This window comes from Myodes glareolus, chromosome 22 (assembly GCF_982192425.1).
Source record: "Myodes glareolus chromosome 22, mMyoGla1.1, whole genome shotgun sequence".
Classification (NCBI taxonomy): Eukaryota; Metazoa; Chordata; class Mammalia; order Rodentia; family Cricetidae; genus Myodes; species Myodes glareolus.
Window position 1 is genome coordinate 23,570,127 of NC_142047.1, and position 20,009 is coordinate 23,590,135.

The 20,009-nt window shown below is 41.8% G+C and overlaps 1 protein-coding gene and 1 pseudogene across 2 annotated transcripts; one reads left to right on the forward strand and one right to left on the reverse strand.

The window, feature by feature from the left end:
• The first annotated feature begins 391 nt into the window (after positions 1–391).
• LOC148118484 (uncharacterized) lies at positions 392–18,245 on the forward strand. 2 transcript variants are annotated; one of them, XR_015735934.1, is made up of 3 exons: positions 392–723; positions 2,797–3,041; positions 10,084–12,964. XR_015735934.1 is itself a non-coding variant. In XM_087900247.1 (3 exons), the coding sequence occupies exon 3, from the start codon at positions 16,201–16,203 to the stop codon at positions 17,065–17,067; it is 867 nt and encodes a 288-aa protein (XP_087756373.1). In that variant the 5' UTR covers positions 392–723; positions 2,797–3,041; positions 15,361–16,200; the 3' UTR covers positions 17,068–18,245. The 2 variants fall into 2 exon arrangements, 1 of the variants encoding a protein (XP_087756373.1); XM_087900247.1 differs by lacking the exon at positions 10,084–12,964 and adding an exon at positions 15,361–18,245.
• LOC148118485 (sentrin-specific protease 2 pseudogene) lies at positions 13,915–15,861 on the reverse strand (annotated as a pseudogene).
• Positions 18,246–20,009: the final 1,764 nt, after the last annotated feature.

Consider the following 20,009-nt stretch of genomic DNA (forward strand, 5'->3'; position numbering starts at 1 on the left):
AGCTTGTGTTTTGACATTTGGAAACAATATTTCTTGATAAACTAAATTTATTTTCATTTGTTCAAATGGATCAATTATTTTATTTAAGCTTTATTGTCAAGGCACAGTTTTACTATGTAGCCCTAGCTATGGTGGAACTTGCTATGTAGACAAATTTGACCTCAAAATGCCAAAAATCTTCCTACCTCTGTTTCCCCAGTACTTCCATAAAACATAGGCCTGTACCAACATGCCTAACACTGTTATGTATTGTTGATATTTGTGTTAGTGTGGGTTCTCTAGAGTTACAGGACGTATGGGATATTTCTCTCTCTCTCTCTCTCTCTCTCTCTCTCTCTCTCCCTCTCCCTCTCCCTCTCCCTCTCCCTCTCCCTCTCCCTCTCCCTCTCCCTCTCTCTCTCTCTCTCTCTCTCTCTCTCTCTCTCTGTGTGTGTGTGTGTGTGTGTGTGTGTGTGAATTTATTGGAATAACTTACAGGCTGTAGTCCAACCATGAGTAGTTAGGAATGGAAAGTTCAAGGATCTAATGGTGCAGGAGAATTCTCTGTATTCTGTCAATCATGTTTTAAATCAACGCTGATTGGCCAGGCAGGAGGCGTAGGCGGGAAAACCAGATAGGAAGTGGAAATGATGTAAGGAGAATTCTGGGGAGGAGGAAGCTGATTCCTCCCACTCCTGCTCAGATCACCAAAGCAGCAGGATGTGAGCTGCCCGACTGAAAAAGGTAATGAGCCACATGGCTAACATAGATCAGAAAAATGGGTTAATCAAGATGTGAGAGTTAGCTAATAAGTAGCCTGACCTAAAGGGCCAATCAGCTTTATAACTTATAGAGTCCTTTGTGTGATTTTTCTCTGGGACTAAATAGCTGAGGGGCCAGGAGGGACAGAAAAACCCAAATAACAGGCCCCCTCATGTTACATAATGGTGCCCAACTATATCAGAAAAATGGGTTAATCAAGATGTAAGAGTTAGCTAATAAGTAGGCTGACCTAATGGGCCAATCAGCTTTATAATTTATAGAGTCCTTTGTGTGATTTTTCTCTGGGATTAAACAGTTGGGGGAACTGGGCAGGACAAAAACCCCAACAAGCCAGTCCCCCTCATGTTACAGAATGGCACCCACATGGATAACTGCATCCACAGAAAGCCTGAGAAAGCTTGGGAAAGACTAGACTAAAGCATTTCAGTTTTCAGCCGTAGCAGGAAAAAAGCTGCGCTGTTTTAAAATGCAGCCTTTCTGGGCCGTCCTGTCAGGGAAAACTCTTGACTTTCAAGCAGGCAGTCCGGACTATGGATACAATGTTGCAGCTTGCTTCCTGGCAAGGACCTTCAAAAGCCATAGGAGCTTTTGACTGTTGTCTTCTCCATATTCCTTAGCAAATTAAAGACCCATATGGTCAAAAAAAGAGAAATATCCAGTAAAGAGAGATTCAAAGAGTAAGAAAACCTCTAAATGGTTTACAGTGTGTTAAAAATATAGGCAGGCTTGAAAGAAAAAAGGTTTAAAGCCTTAAAATAAAAAAGAAATAAAGAGAGTAGTTGGATTTGGTGGTACACACCTTTAATCCCAGCACTTGGGAGGCAGAGACAGACGGATCTCTGGGAGTTCAAGGATAGCCTGGTCTACAGAGAGAGTTCCAGGACAAAGATATGCAGAGAACCTGTCTCAAAAAGCCAAAAGTTAAATGTAAAAAATAAAAGAAATAGAGGTTAAAGTAAAGCCACATAAAGATGGAAAATACACAGAGAATCTTGATACTATATGCTATTATGCTCTTTTTGAATTGTTTAAATGCTGAGGAAGGAGCAACAGCTGCTAAAAGATATTTGCTTATAAATGCTGCAGAATTAATCCAAAATAGGTATTTTGAAAATACCTTGACTTCAAAATGGAAGTCAAAAGGTATGTTACTTTGGAGAAGAGATTTTGCTTTTGTTTCCACAGAAAACGAGAGGCTCTGGATTTATTCAGAGTTAAGAAAAATCATCTTTGACCAAGGCAAACCACCTGAGCAATCTCTGGTAGGAACAAATGGCCCAGATGTCTGAGTTCTTCATCCAGAACAGGTTCAAGACTGCTGCCCGAGATGATCAAGACTCACAGGATACTTCAGTCAGGACTTGATCATAACTCTAAATTTTCTTTAGGTCTCCATAAGATTATCAGCGCCCCCAACCAGCTGGAAGTAGCCTGGAACACTACGCATACATTCTCAAAAAATGGACTATGGATATTTTCCTTTGTTTTTTTTTTTTTTTTTTTTTTTTTTTTTAAAAAAAGAGGGGGAAATGGTGCGGGAGAATTCTCTGTATTCTGTCAATCATGTTTTAAATAAACACTGATTGGCCAGGCAGGAGGTGTAGGCGGGAAAACCAGATAGGAAGTGGAAATGATGTAAGGAGAGCAGGAGAATTCTGGGGAGGAGGAAGCTGATTCCTCCCACTCCTGCCCAGATCACCAAAGCAGCAGGATGTGAGCTGCCCCACTGAAAAAGGTACTGAGCCACATGGCTAACATAGATCAGAAAAATGGGTTAATCAAGATGTGAGAGTTAGCTAATAAGTAGCCTGACCTAAAGGGCCAATCAGCTTTATAACTTATAGAGTCCTTTGTGTGATTTTTCTCTGGGACTAAGCAGCTTGGGGGGTGGTCAGGCAGGACAGAAACACAAACAAGCCGGCCCCCCTCATGTTACAATCTAATAGCTTCTCAGTCCCATGAAATGAATATGTTGACAAGGTGAGGGCAGGTAGGCGAAGAATGACCACTTCCTTTTCCATTTTTCTTATATAGGCTTCCAGCAGAAGATGTGGCCAAGACTAAAAGTGTGCCTTCCAGCACCAAGGCCTGGATTAAAGGCATGTGTATTCCGGCTTCAAGATCCAGATCAAAGGCTTGTTATCTTCTTGCCTCAAGAAACTTATAACGAATGTGCCTTCATTTCTGGATTATGGTGCATTCCATATGTAGTCAAGTTGATAACCAAGAATAGCCTTCATGGTATCGAAGCAATAGTCTACTACCCTGAGGTCAGAGAGGTATGTACCTTTATCACTGTTTTCTTAAAGGGTTCTTGACATTTTCTTTGGATATTGAAGGTCTCACTAAGTAGCTGTGGCTGTTCTAGAACCCACTATGTTGACCAGGCTGGCCTCAAACTTACAACAATTCAACAGTTCAACCTTGCATTTGCTACCATTGAAGGTGTGAGCCACCACATCTGGCAAATATGGAAGTTCTTAAGCAGAGATTTATCTTCTGACATTGTGGACTTTCAGGATACATTTGAAGTTTTAAAACAACTTTCTTCTCTTATTTTTCTCAGTAGGCTTTTAATTTTTGAGGATTTAGTCTTTCTTTCTTTTTTTTTAAATTACATGTAAGCATGTGTGTCGTATGGGGGCGTACACATGAGTGCTGGTTCCCAAAGAGTCCAGAAGGTTCTGCATACTCTGGTACTGACTTTTCTGGTGGCAGTGGGCTGCCTGAAATTGGGTGCTGGGAACTGAACTCAGGTCACTGTGCACTCTCAACCACCGGGCCGCCTCTGTTGCCCAAAGCCTCTCTTGTAAAACTAGTTTGTTTTTATCTTAGTCAGTTTCATGAAATGCAGGATTATTCCTGGCCACTCTTTGGTTTCATTTGTTAATGCATTCTTGCCTCAGTACAACATTGAATTAATTACTATACTTTTATTTTCTTTCGAAACATTGTCTCATGTAACCCAGGCTAGCCTGGAACTCTGACCATGTAGCCTGAGGTAACTGAGTTCCCAATCCTTTCCTTCACCCACTGAGTGCTGTGATCCTAGGCATGACCCACTGTGCCCTACTTGTGATAACTTTACATCCGGTGGGTCAAACTCCCCTCACTGTTCCCTTTCCAAAGTCTCTAGGGGTTCTCACTTCTTTCTCTTCAAATGCATTTTATTATTATTTTCTCATGACCCTGTGGACAAAACTTATATACATTCTCATGCTAGGCAAGATATTACTACTGAGTCACAGTTCCCAGCTCCCAGTTTCAGAGTCTGTTTCCTCTGATTAAATTCATTGACCTTTTGACTGAGACAGAAGACAGTGTAAGTCAACTAAGGGGTAGATAGCATCTGTGTGGCTGTCATTCTTCCTCTCCATGAATGTCACCACGATGACAATTATTTAAAATAGTTCACTGTAAAGTTTAGCATAGCATGTGCATCTGAGAAAATGATTTCTTGATCCACCCTTTCTCTCTAAGGATAATCTGATTTTTAAAGATTAATCTTAGGTTGTTTCTGCTATAGAGAAGTGAAGTGTCACCTGATGAGGTACGCAGCTATAATTACAGCAGTTGGGAGACTAAATCAGGGTATTATGAGTTTGAAGCCATCCTGGGCTACATTACAAGACTACCAAAACCAGGAAAGAAGAGAAAAGTGGAAAAAATGATTCTGGCACATTGCTCATGTCTTCCCAATCTGTCAATCTATTGCCATTTTGCTGGAAATCAGAAAGCAATACCCCAAGGCCCCACAGTGTGGTGACTTTGGATTGTGGTAATCTTTCTTTCCTAAGTACAGTAAAAGGCCTTCTGACTGAGGGATGATCCCTTCTCTGGAGGGATTGTGATGGACTCCCGTTTCCTGATGGTATCAGGTTACATTGTCTCTCTTTTGTTGACCTACATACATCGGTCCACTGTTGCCCTTTGCCACACCTCCTATATACACCTGAAGGCTGAGTCCTCCTATTCTTGCCATTCCCAGAGGAGACATGATTCCTAGGAATCCCTGTTTACAATTCCTTCTCAGATGTCCTATTCTACCACAATTATAACAATTTCTACCATATCCTTCTCAGATGTCCTATTCTACCACAATTATAACATTTGGTACAAGCCATTGGAAATTGCTTCTCCTACCCAAGCTTCAGTACTATAGTCAAGTGTCTAAACATTCTTAGTATGCAAGATCCATTCATCCATTGGTACTGACTGACCTTTAAATGCCCAAGGATCCTTTTGCATTCTTAGTTGGCATTCTCAATAGGTGAAGATTCAATTAGTACAAATCTAGCATCTGGGTCTGTTACCCCTATTTGAATCGTTCATTTTTTGGAGCACTGATATTAGCTGAATCCAGTCTTGTGGTGTTGCTTTGTTGCTTGGAGCTCACCTTTGGCCATTTCCCTAGCAAAGGATGATTGTATTCCATAACATGCAGTTGCTTGTTTTATTTCCTTTAGCTAAGTCATACATACGGGCTCCCATGTACATTCTTTGACTACCTTAGGGTATTTAGTGCCAGATGCTCTTGCTGATGATGTCACCAGAAAGGCAGGTAGAACTCTGAGTTAGCTATCCCAGAGTTTGGTACGTACTGATGAGGCTACATGTTGTCTTTATACCTTTTGTCCCTGGTCATCAAATTCAACAAGTTCCTCAATCTTTTCAAATATTTCTTACCACTGCCTTTTGGAAAGTCTGGATCTCCTGTCCAGAATTCTTTTCTAATGCCCACATTGAGGATTACTGGAAAGACTTCACAGTCTTTCCAGTAAAGATAACATCTCATCCTTGGACATAATCTTTATAGCATGCTCATTACCTTCCTGGAGAGACATTCTATCTGTCAGTCTATCATAACTCTTTGACAGAGTCCAATTAATACATCCAACAGTATGAATTCTCTCAGACAATGTCTCAGCACCCTCAGTCATTGACTGGGTTTTGTTTGTCAAATTGGTTGTATCCTTCTCCAGAGTGCTGAGTTTCCCATTTTAGTTGGTCATTATCAGTCTGTAAAGAATGTATCATTTCTGAAAGTGCTTCATTCTTGATCTTATTATCAAACCATGTTTTTAAGGAGAAAATGTGAAAGACAAAGGTAATCCCCAGAATCAAAAAGAGGAATGTAGGAGGGAAATCATATAAACTTTGCATAAAATTGTATATGTTATAAGTAAAAAAGCTATTGAACTCCTGGATTGTTAAATTTTCCATTATATTGCTCTTTTATGTCATAATTTATAGTTTATGTCTTAAATTATAAATCTTACCTGTGGTTGAATTTGAGCTGGAGTAGGTGCAAAAACTGTTACCTGCCAGTTGGTGTCACAACACATTTCTAGCCATGTGGCTGGTTTGAATTTGATTTTAGCAAAATCAAATTTAGCTAAAGATATGCTCAGATTAAAAATAGTTATTTAGTATAAATCACTGACTGTGTGTTCCGTGGAAGTCCCTGATTGGTCAGAAGCCACACAAGCACAAGAATAGCAAGTTAGGAAGGGTGAACATAGACACCTGGGTAAGCCTGAGTTTTGCTGCACAGAAAAAACCTGGACCCAGAAGCCAGATCAGATGTTAAAATGAGAAAATATGAAGGACTGCAGCTAATGGGTTCTCAGATCTGCCGCATGAGAATTCTATACCCAAATGAATGACGTGGAGCCTGACTATGGATAGCTAGAAACGGTGAACACCCAAGACCCAGGAACTGGGTGCCAACTATAGACGTTAGCTCAATAAGTCTTGGAAGAAAGAAATTGAAGAGGATACCAGAAAATGGAAGGATCTCCCTTGCTCTTGGATTGGGAGGATCAACATAGTAAAAATGGCAATTCTACCAAAAGCAATCTGTAGATTCAATGCAATCCCCATCAAAATCCCATCAAAATTCTTCACAGACCTTGAGAGGACAATAATCAAGTTTATATGGAAAAAAAACTCAGGTTAGCCAAAACAATCTTACACAATAAAGGAACTTCTGGAGGCATTACCATCCCTGACTTCAAACTTTATTACAGAGCTACAGTATTGAAAACAGCTTGGTATTGTCATAAAAACAGAGAAGTCGACCTATGCAATTGAATAGAAGACCCGGATATTAACCCACAAATCTATGAACACCTGATTTTCAACAAGGGAGCTAAAAGTATACAATGGAAGAAAGAAAGCATCTTCAACAAATAGTGTTGACATAACTGGATGTCAACCTGTAGAAGAAAGAAAATAGATCCATATCTATCACCATGCACAAAACTCAAGTCCAAATGGATTAAAGACCTCAATATCAATCTGAACACACTGAACCTGATAGAAGAGAAAGTGAGAAGTGCTCTACAACACATGGACACAGGAGACCACTTCCTACGTATAACATCAGCAGCACAGACATTAAGCGCAACATTGAATAAATGGGACCTCCTGAAACTGAGAAGCTTCTGTAAAGCAAAGGACACTGTCAGTAAGACAAAAAGGCTACCTACTGACTGGGAGAAGATCTTTACCAACTCCACAACAGACAAAGGTCTGATTTCCAAAATATACAAAGAACTCAAGAAACTAGACTTTAAAATGCTAATTAACCCAATGAAAAAATGGGGCACTGAACTGAACAGAGAATTCTCAACAGAAGAAGTTCAAATGGCCAAAAGACCCTTAAGGTCATGCTCAACCTCCTTAGCGATCAGGGAAATGCAAATCAAAACAACTCTGAGATACCATCTTACACCTGTCAGAATGGCAAAAATCAAAAACACTAATGAAAGCCTTTGCTGGAGAGGATGTGGAGTAAAGGGTACACTCACCCATTGCTGGTGGGAATACAAACTTGTGAAAACACTTTGGAAATCAGTGTGGCGGTTTCTCAGGAAATTTGGGATCAACCTACCCCAGGATCCAGCAATACCACTCTTGGGAATATACCCAAGAGATGTCCTATCATACTACAAAAGCATTTGTTCAACTATGTTCATAGCAGCATTATTTGTAATAGCCAGAACCTGGAAACAACCTAGATGCCCTTCAGTGGAAGAATGGATAAAGAAAGTGTGGAATATATACACATTAGAGTACTACTCAGTGGTAAAAAACAATGACACCTTGAATTTTACATGCAAATGGATGGAAATAGAAAACACTATTCTGAGTGAGGTAACCCAGACCCAAAAAGATGAATATGGTATGTACTCACCCATAAGTGGATTCTAGCCATAAATAAAGGTCAGTGAGCCTGTAATTCGTGGTCCTAGAGAAGCTAAATAAGAAGGTGAACCCAAAGAAAAACATATAGTTATCCTCATGGATATTGGAAGTAGACTAGATTGCCAGACAAAAAATGGGATCTTGGAGGTGCGGGTGGGGTGGGGGTAAGGGGACATGGGGAGAGAAAAGTGAGGAGGGAGGATGGGGAGACCCTGGGGGAATGGGATGGTTGGGATGGAGGAAGGGTGGATATGGGAGCAGGGAAGAAGATATCTTAATTAAGGGAGCCATTTTAGGGTTGGCAAGAGACTTGACTCTAGAGGGGTTCCCAGGTGTCCATGGCGTTTTCCCCAGCTAGTTCCTTGGGCAGCTGAGGAGAGGGAACCTGAAGTGGCATTGTCCCATAGCCACACTGATGAATATCTTGCATATCACCATAGAAGCTTCATCTGGCAATGGATGGAGATACAGACAGAGACCCACATTGGAGCACGGAACTGAACTCCCAAGGCCCAAATGAGGAGCAGAAAGAGGGAGAACATGAGTTCTCCTCATGTTCAGGAGGACCGCGAGGGGTGCGCCCACCCACTGAGACGTTGGGGCTGATCTAATGGAGCTTAGCAAGGCCAGCTGGAATGGGACTGAAAAAGCATGGAATCAAACCGGATTCTCTGAACGTGGCGGACAATGAGGGCTGACTGAGAAGCCAAAGACAATGGCACTGGGTTTTGATCCTACCGCATGTACTGGCTTTTTGGGAGCCTAGTCTGTTTGGTTGCGCACCTTCCTAGACCTGGATGGAGAGGGGAGGACCTTGGACTTCCCACAGGACAGGGACCCCTGACTGCTCTTTGGACTGGAGAGGGAGGGGGAGGGGAGTGGGAAGAGGGGGAGGGAAATGGAAGGTAGGGAGGAGGTGGAAATCTTTTAATAATAATAAAAAAGATAACCAGGCTAGCTAAGAGATAAAACAATCATATTTTTACTTATTATAAGGAGAAAATTCATGAAACAGTAACGAGAAGTTCAAACTCAGCTGTGCTGCAAGGGAACCACAGAGAGAGCGAGCACCTGGGCCATCCACCATTTTTCTCTGGGTCCCAAAAAGTAACACCCCAAGTTGGCTCCACCCCTTTCTATTGGTTTTTTAAAGACAGGGTTTCTCTGTGTTGCCTTGGAACCTGTCCAGGAAATAGCTCTTGTAGACCAGGGTGACCTCGAACTCACAGAGATCCACCTGCCTCGGCCTCCCAAGTACTGGGATTAAAGGCATGCACCACCACTGCCCAGCCTGGTCCAACCTCTTAAAGATAACTGGTTAACAAATCTTACCCATCACTTTCTTTCAAAGTTCCTTGTTTATGACCTTTCATCACAGTAACGGAACAGTAACTAGGACTTAATTATTGCTTCAATGGGATATTCAGGATACTGAACACCAAAGTAACTTGTCTCCCAGCACTACTGAGACCTGGCCAGTAATCCAGAACTGGTGGTTTGTAGACTAATGTCCCCAGTCTGCTGGACGACAACTTAAATCCTGACCCTGAGTCCTTTATTCATAAAGTCCTGCTGCAAATGAGCAAGGGCTAAAGAAGACTGAACTGAGGGATCTGATGATGCAGTGCAAGCTCCCAGGACAAGGAACGCAACCTGGTCTTTGAGTGGTACCCATCTGTACCATCATACTTCTACCATCATCCTCCAGATGGGATCCCAGTGGCCTGCTTCCTACTTGACTCTGCAAATCTCCATCACTTTCCTGTAACAATGTAGCATGCTTGTCAGATGAGATCTTGGATGACACAGTAAATGGTTTTCATTAAGGAATACTGGGCAGCTGTGATAATACTACTACTGTATCATAGCATCAGAAACTGCAGTCTGAATTATTGGTGAATTAACTTTCTTACGTTATGACTTCCTCATCTCTAAGAAGTAGTTATTTGCATATATATATATTTTTTTAAAAATGTGAGGCCTTGCTGTGCAACCTAGCACAGAGATCTACCCATGCTTCACTAGTGTGTGAATTAAAGCAACGTTTCACGGAACCTGGAAAGTTACATATTTTTTACAACTTTAATTTTTCTTCTTTTTTATTTTATCCAGTTTGCTGCGCTATGAATGTTATGAATGGAGTCTAGGGCCTTGACCACATTAGGCATGTGTTCTGCCAGCTACACCTTGGTCCCAGGTCTAACTCATCTCTAAAGAGCTTGAAATTATATAATGGCATTTAAAACTGAACAAAGAAAACTATAACCTGAAGACTTTACTAATTCCTTAGGAGTATGATGGGACCCATATAATCAATCAGAAGAAGCCACACTGAGCAGTCTTCAAAAGTGCTGTGAGTCTTCTGTGACGTGGAGACTTGCAAGGAGGACGGCAGAATGATGAGGGAAGGCAATAGTCTGATAAGGCAGTGATAATGGAAAGGTGGCCTCAAAGATGGAGCTGAAAAATCAGAAGGGAAAGCTGTGCCACAGATTACTCTAGGCACGAAAGTTTCATGAATTTTCCTCAATTTCCAAAGTGCTTGGATCAAGAACTGCTCTTCACATCCGTCTTCCTACTGTTAATAGGAATGTCTGTAACAAGTGTGTCATGACTGTTTGATATATACACTGATGAAAGGAGTGTTTAATTATGTTCATTGGTCACTAAGAAGCTTACTGGACCAAGAAAAGTATGAAAACATGCAAACCTACAAATATATAAAATGGTGGAGTCATAACCACCTTTGGCTCCACCATCAAATAACAAATTCTACTAGACTTGCATGTATGTAAATCCAGGGTTAGGCCCTCGAGTCTCAGGGCACTGATACTTCAAGGGTGAACACTTACATGTGAGTATTAACAAACTCATGAGATGTCAGCCAACCATTACATGGTTTGCTCCTCTCCCATGTGATATCGTCCATACCCTGTATTGTACATAAATCCTTCTTGTGTTCATAAGCTAAATGAAGATGCTTCTTATTCACTGCGTATTTGTGCCCTCACTGGCACTTGAGAAAAATGAGCATCTCCAGGGAAAAGTGACCCTCATGACAAAACAAAAGTGCTTCCTTGGACAATCAGTCTTTCTTCTTGTGCCCAGGATTGAGCCTAGTGCTTTGCACACAGTAGCATTACAATACACTGCACCTGATCATATTTGATCAACTATTTACTGTATCCACTCGTTGCACACTCAGAGTGAACACTAGCATAGGAAAAACTCTGAGAATGACCTGTAGTGAACAAACATGCTTAATACTCTGTGTTCAGCATTTCCCAAACGCATTTGGCCATTAAAAACAAGGGGCACATATTGGCAATGAGCATCAAGTATTCATTATACAGATTGAAGAAAAGCCAGGTGACACGTGTGTTTGAATAATATAACGAGGCTTTCACAGGATACCTGATAGTTACCAATGAATCACATGACTAACCCAAGATGGTATGTTTTTACAGAGGTTGTGTTTTGAAAAGGAAAAATGAAATACTAAGAAAACATGAAAAATGTATTATGATAGCTTCAAAAATCAATATACAAATGTACACTAAACAATATAAAAGTATACAACAGAGAACTTAATGTTAATAAGTACATTTTTCATTTCTTTTGCATAATCTTCCTCTTTACACTAACTTACCAGTGATAGATTTGCCATGTTTGTGGAGTCGGGCAGCCTTTGTGCCACGAGGACCACTTCTATGGCATCTATATATGCATTTGGCAATTACAGATGATTCTGGTTATAGCAATACTACTACTGTACTTGTTCTTCATATTCTTTTTCTCCTTCCTTCCCAGTGGCTTCTGAAAAGATGGATATGATGTATGATAATATGAGTCCTCCTGAACTGATAGAGCGGGCAGGCATTAAAGCTGCAAAGTAAGACCTGGGGAAAAAACCTGACTGATAAAAGAATTGGAGAAATTTAGGAAAAACGCAGAAGTTTTTTTTTTTGCCTTATTAGAAAACTTGGCAAAAGATTTATACTGAAACAGCAAGGAACTTGACTATGATGAATACAGTTTCTGAAGAAACTAGGGCTTCAGGGCTGACTGCCAGTGGCCCAATAAATAAAAATTGGGGTTGTGAGGGACAAAAATAGGAAAGGTCCGACAGTGGGGTAAAACCCACTGTACTATGTTCCTGTAAGTTGCAAGTAGTTTGCCTCTGAGCTAAATGACTCAGATCTTCTTTTATGATTAATAAAGCTAAAAATTAGGATGTAGTGGCTGACATGGGGCTTGGGAAGTGGGAAAATGCCATGATAAATGATGATCTGATTTCAAGAATCTTTATATTTCTTGCCCATGTCATGATTAACCTGTGACAAGAAAAAAAGAATCATTTTCCTTGTGTAAAATTTACAATGAAAGACTGAGGTTTGAAGCTTAGTGTAGAAGAAGAAGAAGCTGCCCTGCAGCTGATAGCCTGTCAACTTGCATCACAATCCTGTGTTCTCATAATCGCTTTGCCTTCCAGACATCCCAGATTCGAGACCCATTTCTCTGCTGAAAGTTGTTTCTGGTACACCTCCATATTGAGTCTAATAATTTTAAATGGAATCTTCCGTCTCTCTCTGTGTCCTAAATTATTGCTTGAAGGAAAGCATGCAAGTTTGATGTGGGATATCCTTCTGCATATGTGTTATTTTATTGGTTGATGAATAAAGCTCTTCCAGCCAGTGTCTTAGCAGAGTAAAGTCATGTGAGAAATTCGAACAAAATATATATAGAGAGTAGTTCACAGTCAAACAGAGGCTTTATCACTGCTGAAAGTGAAAGATGCCAGGACATTACCAGCAAGCCACAGGCTCGTGACAATACATAGATGAATAGAAATGTGTTAATTTAAGATGCAAAAGCTATCTAGGAGTACTCTTGAACCATTTAACAAATGTTGTAATTAATATAGTTTCTGCATGCTTCTTTGGGTCTGGAAACAAAAGTACAGTGAGTGTCTACACAAGTTACAGAAAGGATGATGGAGCAAACATTCATGCAACTTTTAAACTCAACGACTATACCCGTCAACATGTTCTGGTTTACATCAGTTGGATGTGCATAGTAGGTTTTGTGTTTTACCATAGTAATGTTGCAGGTCCACTCTTGGTAGCTGGCTGCAGATTCTTGAATTTGTAGTATTTGGACATTTACAGAACAGGTAATCTTTTGAACACGGCCTATGTGTAACCCATGGAAATACTCAGACAATTATGGTATTGTCTATGGAGGTAGAGAGTTTCTCCTGTTCAAAAGCTGGAATTGAGTGGGGGAACAGATTATATTATGATGCGGGAGAATTGTCTGTATTGTGTCAATTATATTTTAATCAAACGCTGATTGGCCAGGCAGGCAATATAGGCGGGAAAGCCAGACAGGAAGTAGGGGTAGAGCAAAAAGACCGGGGATATTCTGGAAGCAGAAGCTCTCTCGGCCACTCCTGCGCAGATCACTGAAGAAGCAACATGTAAACTGCCCCCGCTGGAAAAGGTACTGAGCCATTATGGCTAACATAGATAATGATAATGGATTAATATAAGTTACAAGGACTAATAAGAAGCCTGACCCAATGGGCCAATCAGTTTACAATCTTATGGAGTCCTGTGTGTGATTTTCCTTGGGAGTTGCCAGCTTTGGGGTACCGGGTGGGACAGATACCCCAACAAGCCGGCCCCTCATACTACATATTAGAAACAGGAAAACTTGTGTAGAAGAATTAAAAGACCAAGAAAGGGAAAGAACAAGATAGACTTTAATAATTCTAATGGCCCTGGTGTGCAAAGAATTTAGTCTTTAGTGTCATCCCATAAGCTGTCAGGTTAAATGGCAGTCAGGAACTTTCTCTGTATGGGTGTGCACAGGGATGCACCTGCAGCACTGTGCTTACCCATGCAGGTGGAGTTCAGAGACCTGTGTTCCTACTTGCATACATCAAGGTGATTCATTGCTGCAGTTCTGCGCAGTGCTAATGTGTTCTGCAATATTGAGCTCCTCCTACAAGCCAGTATAGGGGAGGGTTGCATTAGAGGCTCAATAAAAAGGAACCATCACTGATGCAGATGTATGAACAGTTTCCAGCTAAACTGACCAATTATGCTCTGGTATCTGCTTTCCAGTTCTCTCAGAAAACCTTATGACACCAAGCGAGCAATATCAGGGAGCAGACCTTGTAAAGTATGTTCAAACAGTGATAAAGTTTATTAAGTGAACTTCAGAAACACAAAAGCACCATGTACAATTAGCAGTACAATTAAATTCAAGCTTTCTTCTTTAAAATATAGCATTCTTAAATTTGCCTCATAAAATAACAACCATTAAATCCATAGTAATTATAAATTTTGGGTTAGATAATTATAAATATTAATGATGAAATTATATGATTTCAGCTTAATTTATACAAAGATAATATGGCTAAAGAAATATAACTTTCTTGGAAGAAACTGTTCATTAGAGCACACACAATGGTGAGATTGATACAAAAGGAGACCTGAGTTATAAATATATATTTAGCATTATAAGGACTTCGTTAGCATTCAAAGAGTAAACAGATCTTATTTGAGGCTATGAAGTATCTTGAAATGTCTCTGACACTTTTTCAAATACTCCTAGCTGGGCTGATTCCAGGGTCACATGGACAGAGTTCAACAGTACTGGGAAACACCTTTCACGTCCCACATAAGGACAATTCATAGTAGAAACTGGCCCTTGAATTGGCATTTCTTTAGAAATAACACTTCCTACAAGCATCTAATAACTAAACATTAAATAACTGGAAATCAGTGGTAAACAACAAAACTTAAGAACCAAAACAGGAAAACTGAAAAAAATTAAACAAACAATTGAAAGAAGAATTAAACATTAACATTAGTCCCAAATAAATTCTTGAATATAGCATGCTTAAAAGCATATCATGTTTAAGTGGGTGAAGAGTTTCTAACACATAGTGGGCACACACATCTTATACATTCTTCAGATGCAATTCTTCCTTGCTCCAAGTTAGCACTGCTTAGAATGGTGTCGGTGCATCACCCACTTTTCACAGCCCAGAATGTGTCCTAAGGCTCTTCACCCACCCTGCCTGTGGTCCTTGGCAGTGTCCATGAAGGGCTGCAGAGCAGCCTGAGCAGCCAGTGGGTACCGCTACAGTAAGCATTTATGTAGGATTTCCCATACCATCTGCTTCCTAAACAGAGGCATATGCTTCTGGGAGAAGGTTACGGGTTGGTCTCTCGAAATATAATCTGCATATTTGCAGGTAAACATGCCGCAATCGCTCTGATTCAGCTGCAGAGGCATCTCTTCTGCGGTCATGTTGTGTTGCTTCCATTCCACAGGGTTCAGATCTATATCCCTTCTCGCTTTGCTCTCATCCTGCAGGTACTGGAAAATCATCGCCAGGATGTCTGGTCTCTTCTCTCCCATTGGGTCCCAGTAGACAATGGTCTTCTTTCGTAAGTCTACGACCACCAGGGTCCAGTGGATGTCCAGATGTACCGGCACGAGGACAATGTCCTTTTCAAAGATGTTCACAGTTTGTGTCCACCGTTTCACAGCCCTGTGTCCCCCACCCTTCAGTTTGGTGTAAAAAAACGTACTGAAGATGTGAAGTGCTGGAAACCCTGGAGATGTGCTTCTTTCCATGAGAAGACTCATGTAAAAATTAATGATCTCATCATTGAGCCACTGGCCCTTCCGAAGAGTCTGCATGTCTCCTCGACTAATGTTCAGCTTGAATGAACTACTTAAGATTTCGTCCTGTGGCCCTGGGCCTAGCGCCCTGGCGATTTCGTTCTCCATGTCAGCTGTTACCTCAGGGAACTGATCTTGGCCTCTGCCCATCTCCTGCTCCTCCAAAGGCTTCCCCTTGGCCTTAGGCATTAACCTGGTTATGTTGGCGATGCCCCTGGTGACAGTATTTTTACAGATTTCAACCCGAGCTCCTCCCAGAGCGTCAGAGTAGGGGTGGTGTCTCCATCTCTCATTTTTGAGGTTTTTTCTCACTCTCTTCTGCATTTCACAGTGTGACTCTGGTGAATAGCCCTGTTCATCAGTGACTGGTGAGTGGTGTTTTGTGACAGGGGAGCTAGATTGATTGGGCTGGAAGAGAATGGTTTGCCCTTCACAAATGTTCTCTTCCATGCAACCCTTGATCTTCAGGGGGTCTGCAAGTCTGTCAGTTCTTAGAGGGCCAGTGCGCACTTGGTCACTGTACTGAAGATGTCCAGTGTGCACATGGTCACGGTGCTGAAGAGGGTCAGTGTGCACATAGTACCTGTACTGAAGAGGGCCAGTGTGCACATGGTCACGGTGCTGAAGAGGGCCAGTGTGCACATGGTCACGGTGCTGAAGAGGGCCAGTATGCACATGGTCACGGTGCTGAAGAGGGCCAGTGTGCACATGGTCACTGTGCTGAAGAAGGCCAGTGTGCACAAGGTCACTGTGCTGAAGATGGTCAGTGTGCACATAGTACCTGTACTGAAGATGTCCAGTGTACACATTGTCATGGTGCTGAAGATGGTCAGTGTGCACAAGGTCACGGTGCTGAAGATGTCCAGTGTGCACATGGTCACTGTGCTGAAGATGTGCAGTGTGCACATGGTCACTGTGCTGAAGATGTCCAGTGTGCACAAGGTCACTGTGCTGAAGATGTCCAGTGTGCACAAGGTCACGGTGCTGAAGATGTCCAGTGTGCACAAGGTCACGGTGCTGAAGATGTCCAGTGTTCACATGTTCACTGTGCTGAAGAGGGCCAGTGTGCACAAGGTCACTGTGCTGAAGAGGGCCAGTGTGCACAAGATCACTGTGCTGAAGATGTCCAGTGTGCACAAGGTCACTGTGCTGAAGATGGTCAGTGTGCACATCGTCACTGTGCTGAAGAGGGTCAGTGAGCTCATAGTCACCGTGCTGAAGAGGGCCAGTGTGCACAAGGTCACTGTGCTGAAGAGGGCCAGTGTGCACAAGATCACTGTGCTGAAGATGTCCAGTGTGCACAAGGTCACTGTGCTGAAGATGGTCAGTGTGCACATCGTCACTGTGCTGAAGAGGGTCAGTGAGCTCATAGTCACCGTGCTGAAAATGGTCTAATTTTCTACATTTTACACCATGGTCGTTCTTTACATTTTCCTCCATTTTGCCATAAGATCGATTGCGACCTTTGCCACTACCCACAAGCTTCACTTCAGTCACATCCTCTTTTTGAGGGCCTTTGTCACAGTGTTGGGTGTTTTGCTGGAATGGCCCCTGTTCCAGGTGATGCGGCATGTCATCATGCCCAGGTTTTGGACAACCAAGCTTCATTTCACCGTGTTCTTTTTTCACCCTCTTTGGAGGCTCATCTGGCTCCTCAGACTTTTCATCAGTTCCTCCCTCCTCCTGGCCTCTTCTCTTTCTCCATGTCCCAGGATGTTCGAGAGACACAATACCAAGGTGTTGCCAAGGGCGGCAGGTTGAAGAAGTGCTTGGCTTCCCTTTGGTCAGGAACAGGCTCTCTGCCCTGCTACATCCTACAACTTTCCATGATGAAGTGCAGGTTAGTCTGGCTCTTGGTGGAACATCTTGGGATTTTGTTTTAGTGGTATCTGACAAACCACTTAGTTGACCGAGTGACAACTTGTCATCTCTATTCATGTTGGCACAAATTTGGAGACTGCAGTGTAAGGGCTCAGAGATTCTCTTTAGCAGTGGAGGTCCTCTTTTGGTGTTGGAATCAGGAGGAGAGTGAAGAGAGGTGGATGTGACAAGACCAAAATGTCCGTTTACCTCGAAATATTGATCAGTTAATTCGCATCTGTTAGGAGGCAGTTCACCAATCCCCCTGCAGAAATGCTGTGAAGATAAGGCTTGCCTCTTCCTCTGTGGGAAAAGTGGAGCTCCAGGGGTAGCAGGTCTCTGTAAACCTTGAAATTGAGGTAATCGCAATAACTTTAGCAGCCAGTCACTCGAAGACATGAGATCTTGGCAGCATAGCCAATGAATTGGAGGCAAGACTGTGTACCTCACTGTTGCCTTGGCTATGAGCCTTAAATTCTACAGCTAATTGTGATGCTGTTTGATGCTTCATGACCGCATTCTATAGTGAGAACCCCCACCCACCATTTTCTATGTCAAGGTTCTTCTTCGTGGCATTTTTCTGACATAGATTTTCTCTGGAACAACCCTGGCTCCTCTTGAACTCATGTTGCATACCAGGCTGGCCTGGAACTCACAGATATTCACCTCTTTTGCATCTTAACTGCTGGGAATAAAGGCGTATGCCACTGATACATGGGCATTCAAGAGTCTTAATGCTTATTTCCATCCCTTAATTTTTTCTTGAAATGTGACTGTTTAAAAGCTGGACCCAAACACAAAGTCAGTTAGAACTCAAGGTGGTTAGAAATACAGCTCTGTCCTTAGAAGGGGTGATGCTATTGGAAAGAACAGTAGATTCACTCCACTTCATCTTTCTGAAATGCCAGGTCTAGGAGGGAGGGTTAGATCCTTGAAACCATTTAGACACATCTCCTTACTTCACTTCTGGACAGAGGTTTAGACTTGGTTCCTCTAAATGGACCTAGCTTTGATTTATTTTGCAAAATCATAGCTCAGGCAGGGTTTGTTCATCTAGGCAGAATCTACAGCCAATGCACAGTCAAACTTCCTCCATCTTACTAGCCCTCGGGGTACAGACACTGGATCAAGGTGAATTGAGATAAACTGCCCCGAGTGATTATCAACCCCTCACAAATATCAGGGACAGCTAAGGGGACAAGCTTTTGATTTGTTGATGTACTGAAATGTGTGATTGTGGTTTGTTTGTTTATTTGTTTATTCTCATAAGCTATCTCATCCAATGTCCATTGCTTCTTAGGGAAGCATCTCCTGTCAATTTAATTGGAGAAAACAAAATACTAGTATTCTCTCTTGCCGTGGAGTCCATTATTTCTTGGATTAGTAGATGAAAAGGAGACCTACAAAGGAGATTTACACATTGTTAGTGTCTTTCTACTCAACATTTAGTAATTACAAAGAAAATTCCTCCTGTGAAATCTGGTAGACAGCAAGTAACCAACAATGCATGCTTTAATAATAATAAAGGGGTAATCAGTGTCCTCTTGAAACTTGTGTTCTGTGGTGAGAGAGACACAAACCCTTTCTGTGGCAATACTGATAAAATCACAAGTCATGCATCTAACCCCCTATGGAACAGTGGGGAGCATTAAATTGAAAGACATTATTCAAAACATAAAACAGATGTGGTTATGCCTGTAACCCAGCGCTAAGAAGGCCAAAGCAGGAGCTTCCCTTTCAGAATAAACTCCTGTAGACAAACCAGAGAAAGAGTACACTGTTGTCTGAAATCTGAAGTGACACGGAGACTTGGAATGTCTTTAAGGAAAAAATGCAGTTTTAAATCATTCTTTCTGGATTCTGTAATGCAGAAACCTGTATTTGTAAATTAATAGATATTCCTAGAAGAATTACTTCTTGGAAAAGTGATGTTAAGCAATACTTTAAAATATACATAAAGACGTCTAGAAAGTCAGGAGTTGTACTTCAGTGGTAGTGTGTGTATCACATGCCGATGTTATGTTCAGTCTCTAGCATCATTAATTCAAGAATGTGCCCAACTTTAGCGCTGACGTGTGACATAGTGAGGTAATGCTCATCACATACACAAGATACGGGATTTACACCCTAGTGGTGGAAAACCAAAGCTAATGAAGAGAATGGACTTGTACTTACACATGCACACACTCTCTCACATGTACACCATGTACACACACAGACATGCACATATACACATACAATCACACATTTCCAGGCACACTCACATTGAGGGATATTTACAAGAGAGAAGGGGAAATGACTGTCCACAAATAGGAAATTCAGGTGCTCGGCTGAAACTACTTGAACCTCACACTTGTGTTAAAATAAAACTAAAATCAATTGAAAAGTCATTAAAATAGCCAACTATTACCCAGAAGTGGAAGTCCACTGGCCACAGATCTCCTCAGTGAGAGGAAGGTCCTATCCTGCTATCACCC